This window comes from Grampus griseus (genome assembly GCF_964374135.1).
Source record: "Grampus griseus genome assembly, chromosome: 13".
Lineage (NCBI taxonomy): Eukaryota > Metazoa > Chordata > Mammalia > Artiodactyla > Delphinidae > Grampus > Grampus griseus.
The window spans coordinates 13,786,573-13,804,165 of record NC_139007.1 but is presented as its reverse complement, the minus strand read 5'-3'; the positions used below and the strand labels follow the sequence as shown (position 1 = coordinate 13,804,165).

Below are 17,593 nucleotides of genomic sequence, written 5' to 3'. Positions count from 1 at the left end.
ATATATTGTACAACACAGGGAATATAGCCAATATTTATGATAACTGTTAACTGGAGTATAGCCTTTAAAAATTGTGAATCACTGTATTGTACACCTGTGACATATAATATTGCATAACACGTATACTTCAACTTTAAAAAATGGAAGAAAAAAAAGTACCTGTCAGAAGGAGGAAACCTTTTGGAGGGAGGTGATAGTATTTCTGCTTTAGTTCTTTCTTATTTGCAGAGATTTTGTCACATATTTTTCTAATATGCTCAGAAATGTAGTCACTAAGGTTATTGCAGATGCTCTTTTCTGGCAGCTACCCATTTTTTCCCCCGTGAAACTTGGTTCAAATGATACAGATTTGTATAATGAGGAAAACTGAAGTAAATCTGCTTATGTTTATCTTTTTCTAAAATCATCTGCATTGAAAATTTCGGCCCAGCTATAGGACCAAAGTACCGTGTTCCTGGATAAACAGATGTCAGTTGTTTATAAGTGAATGAAATTAAACTTATATTTCCAACAAATTAGTTTTTTTTAAACTTTTCAGTCATCTTCAAATTAGATAATAATAAATCAGGAGTAAGATTTTTTTAAAAGGACACATGAAGAAGAATAGCCAGATAAAAGCTAAAATGCCATTAATTATAAATTAAAAATTTTGGCAGTGGCATATAAATAGACGTCATCAGCAACCTAGCACAGAAATGTATATAAGATAATTTAATAGAATAGAGAAGGATTAGTTAGTGAAAAGACTGGAACAAATAGTTGATTAGGGGAATCTTTAGAGACTCACCTAGTAACATACTAAAACTCCAAATACATTAAGTAGTTAAGTGAGAAATTTAAACCACATAAAAGTAAAAGTAAATGGGTATTTATTGTACCATTGACTGATAGAAGAACCTTCATATTAAAGTACTAGAACAAGTTACAGAAGAAAAGAAAAATATTGATAGAATTGGCTATGTAAGTGTGAAATCGTGAGATGTCACAGAATAGCATAATATGAAAACCAAGTATATTTGTGGAAAATGTTTCTGGAAGTATAACTTGAGAAGTCGAAGTAGAGAGAGAATAACTTGCTTAAAATCTCCACAGTGTCAAATTTAAATACAAGTCTGTCAAACTTAAAGCCTAGCTTTTATTTCATTAAGGAATATGGAGTAGCTATTAAAATGCTGTTTATGAGGGAAGTCTCTGCAAAATTTTATGTGATTGCTTTAGGTGGTAGAGTGATGTAGACTTTATGTTCTTATTTTCTACATTGAGTATTTATTAGTATTATGATTAAAGAAATAAATCAATTCTTGAAAAATAATTTGGTGTGAACTAGGAAGAAATGGCTTGTGGGGGAATTTTATTTATCATTTTATTACCTAGAATGTATCCACAGAAGTAACAGTTAAGACCCTACTGGCTAGATATATCTAGTTATATACAGTAGTTACACCTGACTTTAAGAAATCGTGGGCCTTTTGTTTATCTTCAGTAATTAGTTCTATAGACTTGTGCACATAGACTTTGTTTCAAAGACTGTTCTGAGTGATTTGCTACAAATGACACTGTTCACAATTTTGCTCCTTTTCTAGCTTCAGAGAGAATAATACTTCAAATGGATAACAGTGATTTCTGGAAGTTTTATTTCACTTTACTGGTCTGTTCCCTCAGAAGACATTGAGTAAATATTTTTACCTATCCCTTTGCCTCCAAATTAAGTAAATTTAGCAGGGCAGTTGAAATGAAGAACTGTTTCAATATACTTTGAATCTATAATCTGTCCAATAAAGAAATCCATTTTTGTTTTATTTCCTAAACCAAATTGTTTTATTGATGTGTAATTAATTTATTAAATCCACCAACTATATATTATCAACGAAGTGCCAGCCACCATTGTCAGCTTTTAGGCCAATCAAAGAACAAAACAGATAAAAAATCCTGCCCATGTGGAGTTTATTACGTTGTAGTGGAGGGGGCAGGAAATAAACAGTGAACGTAATTAGCAAATAAAAGGTGATAAGTGATGGAAAAAGAAGAAATACTAAGCTACATAGAGGGGGGTCAGGAGTAATGGGTGGTGGTTGGGGGTGGGTTGTAATTTTCAAGAGGCTGATCAGGTTCTGCTTCATTGAGAAGGTGACAGACATCTGAGGACAGATTTGAAGGTCAAGGAGTTAGCTCTATGTGGGAAGAGTTTTCTGGCCGGGGGGAACAGCGGGTGCAAAGACCCCAAGTCAGGAGCATACCTGATGTGTTGGAAGAATGGGGGAGATTAGAATGATTGGAGCAGACCAAGTAAAGGGGTCAGAGAGGTTGTAATGGGGGACAAGATTATGCAGGGTCTTGGTAGGCTGATGCATAAGGAATTTGGTGTTTATTCTGAATCAAGTGAAGGACATTGCAGTTTTGAACACAGGAGTGATACTATAGGGCAACCGGTTAGGTCGCTTTTAAAATTAAAATTTTTAAGTTTAAAATTAAGATTCACTCCTTAATAGAGAAGATGACATTTAAACTGGCCCTGGAGGGTAAGAAAGAATTTGCTAAGTGAAGAAGGTAGAGATTTGCTTTGGCAGGCTTAATTTAACAATATTTCACATCACCATACTTAAGAAAATAAATGTACTTTTAAACCAAAGTCATACATGTTACTTGATTTAAGGTTAAAAGTATAATAATGTCATATAAAGAACTTATTCCTTTATGACCTCGTATATCTGTTTAACCATGCTCGTTTTAAAAATTGATGTTCTAGTTTAATAAAATTTAAGGAGTTCCTATAATCCAAGAGACATTTCCTTTTCACTCAAAAATCCAATTAGTCTATTAAGAGTTTCTTTTGAAAGTAAATGATTGCCATTTGCCTTTCTGCCATAAAACTGTAAATTTAATTGAACCATCTTGTGTTTCTTATTATTAACTAAGATTCATTTATATACTTTTTTATTTAAAAGGCTCTACACTCAGTTGTAGGAAATACAAAGAAGACAGTTTCTGCCCTTGAGGTACTTAAGATCTGGTAGGGGAGATAAGACATTATGCAAATGGTATAGTAAAAGAAAATGTGAGTTCATTGAATGGGAGTCCTACAACATCCTCCTCTCTTCCTTTATAAAAATTCTCTACCTATTTGACCTGGTCAGGCCATCTTCAAATCCAGTCTCCTCAGTTGAACTTCAACTATTGAACCATACTTATATTTTCTTCTCTAAATCCCTGTATCAAGTTTGAACCACCAACTTATTACCTGGGAACTCTACATACTGTATGTCATATCTTTTGGTACTGTTGTACAAGTTTGTAAATTGGTTGAGAGCAAGGACTCTGCTAGGTACCTTTTTCCTTATTATGCAGTCATAGTATAGATATCTAGTAGTTAATTGGTAACCAAATATAGGGTAGCGTGGAATATAGTTTTAACTATAAATGTATTTCACTTAATGTTGTTTCTGAAAAGTTTTACTTGAAACGTTGACTGTAAAGTAACTTTTCGAAAGGGATGTTCTTTTTCTCAGTCGATTCTTAAAATGAAAATAAAGATTTAATCCGAGTTTAGGTAAAGATTCAGTAAAAACTATGTTTAAGAGAGTAGTAACATTTTCTCTTGAAGGAAGTATTTTTTGCTTTATCAACTCTGAATTATAAATAGTGTTTATAACACATTCATCTAAAAAAATCTGACATATGTAAAAGTGCCTGATCATCATTAAAATAATGGTTTTGATTTTGTGGTTATCTCCAATAATCATTTTTATTCCTGAACAGTGTTAAATATTTTTTAAAAATTTGATATTTTGAGAATTTTGTAAATTTTGTATGCAGGGAATTAAAGTACGTCTTGGTAATGCAGCACTGTCAACATTTGTGTTACATGTCATCACTTACTTTCTTATAAAACAGACAATAAGTGAGATGTCATTCATTGATCCTTAGTGTTTGGATAAGATCATTTGAGTTCTCGTTTGGCAGGACAGTTGATGCCTGTGGTTTTGTGTGATCTTTGCTCCAAATCAGTTTGGAGCCAAAGCACAGGAGGATGTCTTTCACCAGGCCATTTCTATGCATAAGGAAAAATGTATCAGGGTTTATTAGAAACTTATTGAATCACTGTTATTATATAACTAGTTTAAGCCTAAATATGCTAATTAACAACTTTCAACATTTGTCTTAGATATTGCAGATGTTGAAATAGATTGTATCATAGGACTTGTATGCTGTTAACAGCAAGAGATGTACTCTATCAGAATATAAAATGATTGATGTAGTAACAGAACATATAAGCATAATGTAATTATTCCTTGAATTATTATTGCTTTAGAACCTGCAAAGTATTCTTCTACGTGTCTCCTCACCAGGCCCCAAGATTTTCCTTTTTGCTTGCAAATGTAGTGTAAGCCAAACATTTATTGTATGTGAATAAAATAATAAGCACTGAGATTCTTTATGATACGTCTGAGATATTCGTATTTCATCAACTTTAGGGCATAATTGTAGGCTCTAAACCTAGGTTAAATAGTACTTTGTACATATATTTAATTTTCTTTGGGACTAAATTTAAGTGAGAAACCAGTGTTTATTCTGTCCAATGTAGATGGCAGTCACAGTCAGAAAGAAAGCCTTGTAGTTAAAGATAATCTACAGGTGAATAATGTGCCTGCAGATCAGTCAACATGTATTTATTGAGTGCCTTCTTTGTCTATAATTATTGGTATAGAAAATAAGTACAGTAGTAATTTAGATGGAAAAGAACATTTTGGGCTGGAGTCAGCATCTCAGGCTTTGGGACAGAAGATAAATTTCAGTCATGTCTTGAAAGATGGTTGAAATGGGTGAGGTGAAAAAAGAGAGCTCTAGGTTTTAGAAAAGGAATCATTATGCAGGTCTTTGGCAAGATCCCCAGTTTAATTATTTTTTTAAAATAATGCAACAGATTATTCCTCTGTCTTCATTTGTTGCAGAGTTTTTAAAAACATCATTCAGTGTGTCATATTTAGAGTGTTCACGAATTGCTGGTTGATGACAAGTAAAAATCACTGGATCCAGTTTTAACTGCTTTTGTAAGAAAACCTATCTCATAGGGGCCTTTGAAACAAATAATGTCATATAAAGTGATTCTGGTTTTTAAAAAGCACTAGCCAGAGAGTATAGAAGTCTGAGTTTTAATCCTAGCTTCACGCCTTACTTTGTGACTTCAGACAGGTCGTTTAACTGAATTTACTTGTTTGTAAAGTGAAGATAATAGTGCCTGACTTATTTCAGGTGAAATAATGGGCTCTTATGGACTACTTTGAAGACTTTTAACTAGGAGCCGTATACCTTAGAAAGCATCTTTATTTTTACCAACATATGAGAAACTGAAATATGTGAATTCATAAAAGAGGATGATTAAGAAAATTAATTTCTGAATTATACTTATTTCCCCCCCTTTTCTTGGTAGCGGATACTTTGTTTTCAAGGAAGCTGAATGGAAAATACAGGCTTGAGCGACTGGTTCCCACTGCAGTGTATCAGCACATGAAAATGCATAAAAGAATTCTTGGACACTTGTCGTCTGTGTACTGTGTAACTTTTGATCGAACTGGCAGACGGATATTTACTGTAAGTAGTTTTTTTTTTTTTTGCGGTACTCGGGCCTCTCACTGTTGGGGCCTCTCCCGCCGCGGAGCACAGGCTCTGGACGCGCAGGCTCAGCAGCCATGGCTCATGGGCCCAGCCACTCTGTGGCATGTGGGATCCTCCCGGACCGGGGCACGAACCCGTGTCCCCTGCATCAGCAGGCGGACTCCCAACCACTGTGCCACCAGGGAAGCCCACTGTAAGTAGTTTTTAAAGTATTATCTTAATTCATATATGGAATTGCAGAAACATTGCTTAAAGTTGAACTTAGAAATAAAACCTTTGTTTTTTCTTTTAATGAAAAACCAGAAATTCAGGTAAATTAGCTTACTGTAACAGAAGGTTTTACTTAAGGTTGGACTTCAAGTTTGGAACATTCTTGAAAGACATGTTGTAGCACAGTTACAGTTATATTATGGTCCTCGTGGATAAGTGTAATTTCCAACATTATATGAAATAATGCAGTGTGACCTTTTTAAAAATGTCATACAGTAGTTTTAATTCTAAACCAAGGACATTTCACCCAAAGTGTGTTAAGCAAATTAGGGGACTCTGAGAAATTTCCCTTAAAGCAGTGATAGAAAAAATTCTGGTTAAAAAAAAAAAAAAAAAAATTCTGAGCATATGTAACATTTTCTCCTTTTACCTTTTATCCTTAGCACCTCATTCTTCAATGTATCTCATGTGTTCAGTCTCTTAGGTTTGTTTGTTACTGTTTCTTTTATTAACAGAGAAAACAGAGCTTTTCAGCTTTAAGGGAGAAAATTCCTTTTGGAAATATTTCAATTTATTTTTAGGTGCCTTAACTATTATATCCACTAAGGGTAATACTTACTACACTATTATGGTTGTACTTACCATTAAATACTACTTATATTAAATACTCTGCTGAAGGTATACACTCATTCACAGGATTCCTAATTTTAAATGGGAAATGGAAGTTAACATGGAAATTCTATCTCTGTCTTCGAAGAGAGCAGCTGCGAATTTTATACAGTCACAACAATTATAGATTCCTCTTTTAAGTAAATATGCTTGTAAACTGAGATTTATTTATGTCTACTTTCTCTCCTTTACCCGTTCACCCAGTCCTCTATAAAACAGCTAAATGGCAGGGTGTGGGAAAGGATTTCCATACATATCTTTTCCCCGGTTCTAGAATCCACTTCAGACGTTTGCAGATTATTTCCTGCATTAGTATTCTCCCTTTCACCTTCTCTTTTATCTCTGCTGTTCTCTGTGAAGCAGAATAAAACTGAAATTTAAAAAATTTTCTGATGGGTGATTGTTTTTAGAGTGGGGAATAGTTATCCCTGTATTGGCTGAAGTCCTTCATATACCTGCAACAGTAATTTGCTCTCAGATGGTAATGGAAAATTACTTACAGCCTTTTTGAGTTCAGTATATTATCATTTAAATTTAGCTCTCAAAACATAAAGTAATTTTGGCATCTCTAATGTTCAAAAGGATTCTTTCAAAAATAATAAATTGGAAGAATGAGAAAGACACATTACATTGTGTTTATACTTCATTTTGGTGAGTATTAAGTTATGCCGTTGCACTGAGATTATAAAAAATATATAACTTCTTACTTAATTTTTGATGTCTGTAAAGTACCTTGTGGGAATTCTTTCTTTGAAAATGAGAGGAATGGTAAGCATTTGATTGTCGTACTTTATGAAGCACTGTGTATGTGTTGATTTGAATTAGACACATAATCTCCTACAACTTTTTGAGGGAAAAAATGCAGTGAGACAATACACTGTTGCTGGCTCATGAATTTAGTAGAGTAATAGGCATAGAGTTGGGTGAGCACTCTGAACCAGGGGTTAGTAAACTACTGCTTGTGGGTCAAATCCAGCTTGCCACCTTTTTTTTGTAAATAAAATTTTATTCAAACACAGGCACGCTCAGTGGTTGCTTTTGTACCACAACAGCAGAGTTGAGTAGTTACGACAGAGACTGTATGGCCTGCAAAACCTAAGATAATTGTTATCTGGTCCTGTACAGAAAAAAATTGCAGCCCTTGTTCTAGATATTTAATTCCTACTTTTAAGAGCATTGAATGATATGTGAAGAGGGAAGCAATTTTCTGATTGTTTTCCTTTAGTTGAAGATACATAAATAAAGGCAGAAAATTATCACTGTACTATTTTATGTGGTCTTATCAAGAGTCTAAAAATGTTGATGTTTTATGTATGTGATATAATCTGCTAATTGTGCCAAACTTATATTCTCATTTGTAATTTTTTACTGGTGATTTGCAGTTACAAATTCCAAAATGTTGCCTTGTGACAAGAAATGCAAAGATATGAGATCACTGTTACTTAAAATTTCTTTGTATTTTTATGATTATCACCTCGAGTTAGAGTACATATGTGTTTACTATTCATGTTATTTTATTCCACTGGGAACACATTAGCCACTAACTAATGCTTTGAAAACCAGTCTTGAAAACTGATAGGATAAGACTTTAGGATAGTAGATTATGACTGAACAATGAAAGATTCCTGTGAGAGAGTGACACACTGTTGTTATTTATTGGAATAACAATTCAGTAATGGACAGCTCAATATTTCCTTTTTATGTATTCAGTATCTGAAGACATTATACAATTATTATTAAGTCCTAGTGTTAGATATATTTGAAAGCTTTTTCCAAGGGACTCATTCCAAGGGACTTTTGAGTCCTTTCTGGGTAGGCACAGCTAGAGGCAGTATAGTCCTGTGGTTAACAGCATCAGCTCTGGCATTAGGGGGCTTTTAGTTCAACTCACAGCTTTACCACTTCCTAGCAGTGCAGCTTACAAAGATTACCTCACCCTTTTAATCTACAGTGTTCTCAGCTGTTAAAAAAAGAAGGGAAATAGATAATAGTAGTACCAATCCCACTGGATTTTTGTGGGATTGCATGAAATGATGCATGCAGTTAGTATAGAACAAGATATACAGGAAGCAGTTACTAAGTTTCACTTGCTGCTTTTAATTTTATAGATGCATTTAAATGAATTTGTTCCACTTTATTTTCTTACCTAACTAAAATCTTATTTATAAATGCTGTACAAGATTGAAATCATTGTGATTGATAAGTGAAATTCTGTGTTAGGAAAAATTTCCAGTATTTTGTAGTAGAATATTTTAGTAATGGACATTTCCCAGTAGAATAATGAGAAGAACCCAGGGAGGAAGGTAGCATAATTAGCAAGTCAGACTACTCCCTAATTCTCTCTCTTTCTTAGTTTTCTAAAATTTTTTTTGATTTCAGAATCATTGCGTCAAATAATATTTGCCAAAGAAAAGCAGAGTTAATGAATTCTCTCAGTAGTAAGCCATTCACTCATAAAAGTATGTTGAGGACCATACAAAAAGATTTCCCCTCTTTTTTCAGAAACATAAAATGTACCTCTTCAGATTAAGGCAAAAGAGCATAAACTGGTTATATAAATTCAGTAATTTATAAAGACTGAGTTTATGCACTCCTTTAATGAACTTCAGTCTTTTAGGAGGCGGACTGTTTTAAAAGCTTAGGATATAGAAATGACAGACATAGTATCTGCCACTGGAGAGTTCACAGAGAGTCAACACACAATATTGATACAATGTGATAAGCTTGCTAGAGGCAGCACAAGATGCTGGGGTGTACTATAGGAGAGAGGTACCTAATTCAGTGTGTGGTAGGAGATGGTAAGAGAAAATTCCTAGAGAAGTGACACCTCAACTGAGCTAGGTATTCCAGAGTTAGGGAAAGGCATTTACAGTCATTGGGAGAACGTTAACGTGCAATTGTGTATTATTGGACATGGCAAAGAATAAATATGGACCACTGCTAAGCAAGAGCTAGAGATGTTGTTGGAGGACAAAATCATTAAGTTTCTTTTGTGACATGAAGGGATGTCTTTCCTGAGGGCATGGAGCAAAAGTGATGGATTTAGACAAGAGGAGTGAGCAGAATTTCTCTTTTTAATGATCTCTTTGGCATTATTGTAGAGGATGGATTGAAAGTCTTTATACGGAGGTATTGGTGAATATTGGTATTCACCAATTGGTATTGGTGAAAAGGTTGTAGCAGTGATCCATGAAAGATTCACAGTGGAAGTAGGGATGGAATTAACAGATTAAAAATAGAATCTCTAGGATTTAAAAGGTTCGTTTGAATGTAGGGAGGAATTGAGAGGGAATAGTATGGAATGACATGTTTTTTAACTTGTGTGACTGGTTAGAAAGTCGTGTCACTTAATGTGGTAAGGATTTAAGTGGAGAAGTTTGTGAAGGTTGGGACATGTTGAATTTGAGATACTTATATAGATTGCTAAATAGAAATGCTCAACAGGTTGTGAGAGCTCAGGAGAGAGATCTAGGCTAGAAGATTGAACTGGGGAATCGTTGAATATGGAAATTGATTTTTTTACCTCATATGTGTAATGTACAAAGGCTGAAACTTCAACTTTAAAGCAAACTAAAGAAGAGGAGAGGAGTCAATAATTAAGACTGAGAAAGAGCTGCCTAAGAGGCCGGGAGAAAAATAGAAAAAGAAGTGGTGTCTTAAAAGCCAAAGGATTAGTATTTCACGAAAGGTAGAAAAACCTAAAGTAAAATTAGAACTGAAAGGCATCTTTTGGATTTGGCAAGGCTATTAATGAACTTAAGAAAAAATGTTTTATTTTAGTTTTAGGGGTAGAAGTGAGATTGCAATGCACTGCACAAAGGAAGGTTTGGGAATTGAAGAATTAGAGACGGTATAGATTAATCTTTCAAAACTTGACAACTAAAAAAAATAGGCAATTTTCTGAATGTGGTGTATTACCACTGAACATACTTTTATTGTATTGTATTGTCCTCTGTGTTGCAGTGAATTTGTTTAGACGTCTGTCTCTATTAAGTTGTGAGCTTCCTAACAACAAAGCCTTTTCCTTAAACATTTTTAGGTCTGCAGTGCTTTACCAGAGTATCTGGTGCATACAGTAGGCAAACAACAAAAAGATGAATGAATGAACCAGTCAGTTAGAGATACAGAAGTGAATAATGTCCTTTCTTGTAAGAAACTTCTGTTAGGGAAGATATATACAAAAATGTCTGTAAGACAAATTCCCTTCTTCTACTGTGCTTCATTTACACTGGTCTTTTTCTGTGTTTCAAACTCACAAAGCCGATTTATGGCCTAGAGCCTTTGTACTGGCTATTCCCTTTGCCTGGAATTGTCTTCTCCAAAATATTCCTGTGGCTGATTCCTTTTTTAACAGTTCTGTTCAAACACTGCTTTCTTAGCGACTTTTCCCTGACTACCTTCCTTCCTCATATTCCATCATTGTCTATCACATTACCTTACTATATTTTTCTTATAATATCTGTCACTGTGTGAAACTTATTTTTTTAAATGAGCTTTTATTGTATTTTCTTATTAATAAGCTCCATGAGGACGGATAGGACCTTGACTGAGTTGTTTATGACCACTGATTAAAGTAGGCATCCGTGGGTTATACTGATGTAAATAAGTAAATAAATAAGTGAGAAAGAAGGGAAAACTCCTATTTACAGTGGAATGCCAACTGATAATTGTAGAAAGAATGGTGGTTTGGCGACTGTCATAGTGGTGGTTGATTCATTTGTGTGTCATTGCGGGAGGCTAAGACTGGTAGATGCTGGTTTGAAGATCTTACCGTAATCTTGTATATGTTCCCCCAAGATACCAAGTTAATTAATTAAAAGGGGAAAAAGTGCAACTTTCCAGGGGAGAAACATGGGAAACATTAACAAGACAAAGTTATTAACTTTACTAGTGGTGGGATGGGTTGACATTGTGTATCCTCTGAAGTGGTACACTGAGGAAAACACAGCATCTTGTCTGTGGGATTCCTACTAAGACAGTATGATCTGGGTCTGGTCATTAATGAACATTAGACAGACTGAGGTTCCGGGTCATCCTATAGATGTAAGGTCTGTATTCTTTATGAACTTCTGAAGACATGAAACACAGAGAAAGCCTCAGGGAAATACTCCAGATTGAAGAGACTTAAGTGACAATACAACTAAAATTTAACATGTTGCTGTATGGGGTCCTAGGCCAAAAAGGAAAAGGGAACATTATCGGGATAGTTGACAGAATTTGAATGGGGCCTGTGGATTGGATGGCAGTTTTATCAGTATTGATTTCCCAACTTAGGTAGACGTGTGTCTTTGTTTTAGAGGAAGGCACACTGGGATATTTAGAAGTGACGGGGCGTCGGGTCTGCAGCCTACTATTAATTGGTGCAGAAAAAGACTAATGGGGGTGTGTGTGTGTGTGTGTGTGTGTGTTATATGGAGAGAAAGGAAAGAAAGGTGGTGATGGAGCTGATGCAGTGGATTGTTAATAGTTGATGAATCTGAGTGATGGAAGACATTGGTACTGCTCTTGAAACTTTTGTAAGTTTGAAATGCAAAATTACTTTTTAAAAGTATGTGGGAGGTAGCGTAGGGATGATACTGTATATTCAGTAAGTTTGGTAGTAATGGAAAGGAGAGCTAGAGTACAGTAATTTATAGGAAGGTAAATTTTTGAAAAACTGGGTCAAGGGTAAGGAACTAGGAGCACAGATATAAGAGGAGGTACTTGATGTACAGTGGTCTTTATGGAGGGTAGGTAAATGAAGAAATAGATACAGAGCAGTCTATTTGGACTGCTTAGAAAGATAGATAATTAGGGTTACAATGAACAGATTCTGCTTTTCAAAGTGAAATATTTTACCTGATAAGAGTCTTGGTTAGGGAGTGGGACTGGGTTCTAGAGATGAGTGATCAAACCTGGTGATAAGGAAAGAGTGATGAATGGGGGAAAAGGATTGCTGATTAACCTTAGCCTTCCAAACAAACAGGAGTTATGAATTTGCAGCGTTGCAGATTTAGTGTCCTTGTCTTCTTTTCCATAATGGTACTTGGCATCTGGGAGCAGGATAAGAGCAAGTGATGATTACATTGATACAGGGTTAGTCATTGGTGGTTTAGGTGGACAAGGGAGTGAGAAAATTTGGTGTGTTGAAATGATTGACACTGAAGTTTAGGGTAATTTGTAAGGGAAATGAAATAGGGGTCTGATAGATGGGTAAGAAAGAAAATCAATAGCCTCTTTTCAAAAAAAACTAACTAAAAAAACTAAATTTAAATTACAAGCACTTTTAGCTGCCTGAATAGGCTACTTTTTAGCTTGAAAAGAAAATGACATTATAGTATGCATAACCATATACACGGTGTTTTAACATTTAATTCTGTTTGTTCTAATGACATCAAGAGGTGAAATCTGACTCATAAGCTGTGCAGCAGTAGCAAGAAATGAGAATTCTCTTTGTTGCTTCTGCCAAGGACTGCCAAGTTCTCCAAGACACTATAAGATTAAAAATCACCTAATTTATCTTTATGTCAAAGTAGTAATCTTTGGTTGATCTCTTCAATTGATGCTTCTCTTTTAGCAGGGAAAGGTTTACAGATCTACTTTTTAATTTTAAGGTCGTCTGAGCAGAATCAACCTGCTGTACTGTTTCCAAATGTGTGCGGTTTTCTGCTCACAGAAGTCCACAATTCTTTGTCACTTACTGTTCCATCCTGTAAAGTAGTTTTCTTCATCATTGAATGGTTCACATAGTTATTACCTCTAATCTTCTAGCTTTAGTTTAAATAAATAAATACATATATACATAAATAGTTCAATTAAGCTCTTTAAAACTTGTCTTCCAGAAACTTTAAATTTGACCTTAGGTTATGCTTTAGTTTTTACATAGAATTTAAGTGATTGAAGAAGGCCCTGTGTCTGAAGTTGTTTCATAAAATTTTCATATCAATAGGTAGGACATTTTTTGTAGATTTTAAGGAGCATTTTAATACCCAAGCGCATGACAAAGTAGAAAGCCACATCACAGAGACCTGTCGAACTTCCTTTTCCTTTACCAGAATACCAAAAGCAAATGTGTACAATACATTTATTGCCTGGGCTTAACTATAGAGAATGTCAGCGTTTGTTTTTATTTATCTGAAATTTGCCTCTCACACTTTTTATTTTGAAGAAACTTTGAGTTTCCAAAAGGGATTCACAAAATAGGAACCTCTTTTAGATAGACATAAAATGAGAATTACCTGCAGTGTAGGAGATCTAGTTGTACGCTGGAAGGGTCATTAGTGCCAACAGTCTACTTAAAAGTATTAAAGAAATAATGATTTCAGAGTAAATGTCTGATTCCGTTTCCTTCCTCTTGTCCTAAGCTACAGAGTATGTTGACAGTTTTAAAGGCACTTGCCTTAATCATTTTGTGTGTGTGGCTTTAGGTGTGGCTGTGGAATAAGAAAATTTATAGGGTACTTTAAATTCGTAAGTTTAGGCAAATCTAAATTTTGTTTAAGTTCCACCCTTTATCAAGCCTTTTCACAAATAATATCTACATTGTTGTTTATTCAGGATAGAGATAAGGTGCTCTTTCAGCTTTCTTGGCTTTATCTTTGCATTGATGAGATGTCTTGACATTTAAGAGAAAGCAATGTAAATTTGGTATATCTCATTTGTTTGGGGATTTATGTAAGCCAAAGCTACTTGTTCTTTTTGTTATCTTTATACTAGGTTTGATGTAAACAGACAAATGATAACATTAATGAGTACTCTTTCATGGTAATTATGACAATTTTACATTATTGAAAAGTGACATTAATGATCCACTACGGTCTTATATTTGCTTGGCATTAACCACTAGCTTAATATTATAATTTGATTAAAAAATGAATTCCATAAAAGCATCTTCAATTTTCACCAGTTCGTGTATTTCTTAAAACTTATCGTGGTTAAAATATTATAGTGACTATGCCTTGTCTGCTTAAAATTCTTCAGTAGCTTCCTCACCAGGTTAAATTCAAACTCCCTAACAGGCATTTAAAACCCCTACCTTCTATTACCTTCCTCAGATAAAACCTTTCCAGCTTAATTTTTGTTTCTAGTTTCCCACTTACACTTCGTACTCCCAACTTTTCTCACCTTGCCAAATTCCCAGTCCTAGCAGCAACATCTAGATGTTACTGAAAATAAATGAATACTTCATTTTCCCCTAGGCATTAGAACTTTGCTTAAAAAACTTGTCAGTTGAGATATTTTTCTAAAATCATGCTATCTAATTTTAGCAGGAAGTTCACTGTTGCTTCCAGGTTTTTTCCCTTTTTCTTATTGCTCTTAAAATTCCACCACATTTCCAAACTTTGCTCACCTTTTTTTGGTTCCTTCTTTGTTTCCCCCTTCTCCACTTGAAGGAAATAATCTTCAGATATTTATCTTACTTGCTAAGGTTAGAATCATCTAATTTCTTTGCTGCTTGCTTTAAAATTGCTATCTCCACCATACCTCTTCCCCCTTCGTGAAGCCTAGGAGTCTATGTGTCCCTCCTACCAAGGCTGACCCCTGTGCCTGTGTTGTCCATCTCTTTCTTTTCACCATTTAAATAACACTACTTTTGCTTTAATGTCCATACTGTCTTTAAAGTTTTGATTGAAAACTTATAATGTCCTACTCTTCGGTTTATTATTGACTTTACTAACATTTGAGGTAGGCTTCTGGGAAGAAAGATCATTTGTTCAAATTCTCTGCATTTTGGTCTTTTAAAAAGAGTAGTTTTATCAAAGTTTAGTTCATCCTTCCACATTCAACTTAAACACATTTATGGTGCTTTAAAAAATGTTTTCCCAGTAAATTTGATTTTTCTTCTTGTCTGCAGTCCTTTTCAAACAATTATTTATGTGTACTTGTATTTCTGATAGTCATTTTAAAAGAACTTAGTTGAATTTTGTCAAATCATATTTAGTTTCACATTTCCATAAAAACAGATGAATGATCACAAGTAATGAATGATGAAATAGAAGTTGCCTGAGGATGCTTTAGGGTTTGGTTTGAAATTCTGCCAGGAGTTCTGTGAGCAGGGATAAGGGTTGGGGACAGTATACTACTTTATATCATAAAAGAGGATAGTGAAGAGAGTGAAAGTACGATGAAAAATTTCTCTCCTGCAATTTAATGGAAGAAAAGAAAGGTTAGTTGGGATACTACACACTAGGGGGAATTGTGTACAGTGGGTTTTTTTAAAACAAAAGTTTTGGTTTTGTGGGGGTTTTTTAGTACTTGTCTAAATAAAGCAGAATTATAAAGTAATATTAAATTAGTGAACTTAATAAACTCAATAAGAATATAGTGGGGCTTTTTGTTCAATTTTAATTAGTGAAAAGTCACTGGAAGCTGAGTTTAGATAACAGGTTGCCCCTGTCCTTTTCATTGAAAGCTGGCATTTTGGTCAAAAAGATGTGTGGGTTTTGTTTGTTTGTTTTTTCTGTTAACATGGAAAATATGTGATACACCTTCCATAGTAGAATATACAGCAGACTCTTAATTCAGATACATAAGAAATAATGAGATGACATGATTTTACTCTTTTCATATATTCTGCCTGTATTAGCATGCTTAAAATTTTATTTTTGTTGTGAATGTAGGTCAGAGGCAAATATTGCCTTAGTTTTTAGAAGGTAAGCAAATGAGGTGAATAAATTGACTTAATTTGTGGAATTTAGAGAAATTGAGGGTTGAATGAATGTTTTAAAGCCTTTTTTGGTTGTCCAACAAGTGCCTAGTGCACTTCTTTCTACAATGCCAGGTGGTATTGTAGACCAGCTTTCTGGAAATCACAGTCTACACACAGGCTCCTTCTTCATTTCCCACAGTTGGCAGGGATGTAATCCTCATCCTTTTTGTTCCCCCAAATACCTATTGTAGCCATCTCTTCTGATCCTTCTCTTCTATAATAACAATATTACCATTCTCTCCTGCCTGTACTATTTTAACGACTTTCATTTGGCCTCCTACTTTCTTGCCTAATCCATACTGATGCCAGGATGATCTTTGGAAAACAAATCTGATCCTGATATACACCGGCTTGATCACCTTAAGTGATCCCCATTACATACCATACGCCTTCGTATCCCATAAAAGGGCCTGCACAGTTCTTGCCTGACTTCATCCTCTCGCCTTCACCTCACACTTCGTTAGCTTACAGACTACTTGCAGTTCCCTGAACTTCTCACATTTTCATGCCTTTGATCATACTTTTCTCTCTAGTTGCCATCTGGAGTATTTGTTCTTTTTAAAATAATAAGAATATTATTAAAGTAAGAATAAGAATACTACCAGCAACAAAAGCAGTAATAGTAGATAGTCCACATATATATAAAAATATGTATATATATAGCTTTTACTCTATGCCAGGCGCTCCGCCTTCATTTACTCATTTCTTTTTTGCGACAACCCTATGAGAGGTAGGTGTAGATTAGAAGAATGAGGCAAAGAAGGTACATGTAATTCTTCCGAGGTCAAACGTGTAGAAAGTGGTTGCACCAGGTCCCATTCTCTCACTTAATGGAATTCTAGATACGGTTGGATTTACTTCTGCCTTTTTACTAATAGTTTCTATTTGTGCCATCTCTTTTTTGTTCTTCTGCTTCTCTTTTACTGACTTGTGTTAGAGAGACATTTTTGTTTTGTTTGTTTGTTTTTGCGGTACGTGGGCCTCTCACTGTTGTGGCCTCTCCCGTTGCGGAGCACAGGCTCCGGACGTGCAGGCTCAGCGGCCATGGCTCACGGGCCCAGCCGCTCCGTGGCATGTGGGATCTTCCCGGACCGGGGCACGAACCCGTGTCCCCTGCATCGGCAGGCGGACTCTCAACCGCTGTGCCACCAGGGAAGCCCAGAGAGACATTTTTGATGTAATTTTAAATTCTCTTATTGATCTTTTAACCATTTTTTTTCTTGACCTCTAGAGTCTGTGCTCTTAAGCTACTACATTGTATTGACTGTCCAAGCATCACTGCTTCTGGATTCCTTTCCAGATTCTACCTCTCCACGTTTGAGGAAAAACAGACTGCTCTCCTTTTAGATCTCTACTGATTAACAGTATAGGACTTAGAACATGTTATTGCATTTATATTCTTCTGCCTTGCTT

At 35.1% G+C, this 17,593-nt stretch overlaps 1 protein-coding gene across 3 annotated transcripts in view; it reads left to right on the top strand.

Moving 5' to 3' along the window:
• Positions 1–17,593, top strand: part of PHIP (PHIP subunit of CUL4-Ring ligase complex) — a 125,516-nt gene that overhangs the window by 28,660 nt on the left and 79,263 nt on the right. For all 3 annotated transcript variants that reach the window (XM_082668553.1, XM_082668552.1, XM_082668551.1), the window contains exon 7: positions 5,429–5,589. In XM_082668553.1, the coding sequence (XP_082524679.1) occupies positions 5,429–5,589 (161 nt within the window). The remainder of the gene's footprint in view (positions 1–5,428; positions 5,590–17,593) is intronic.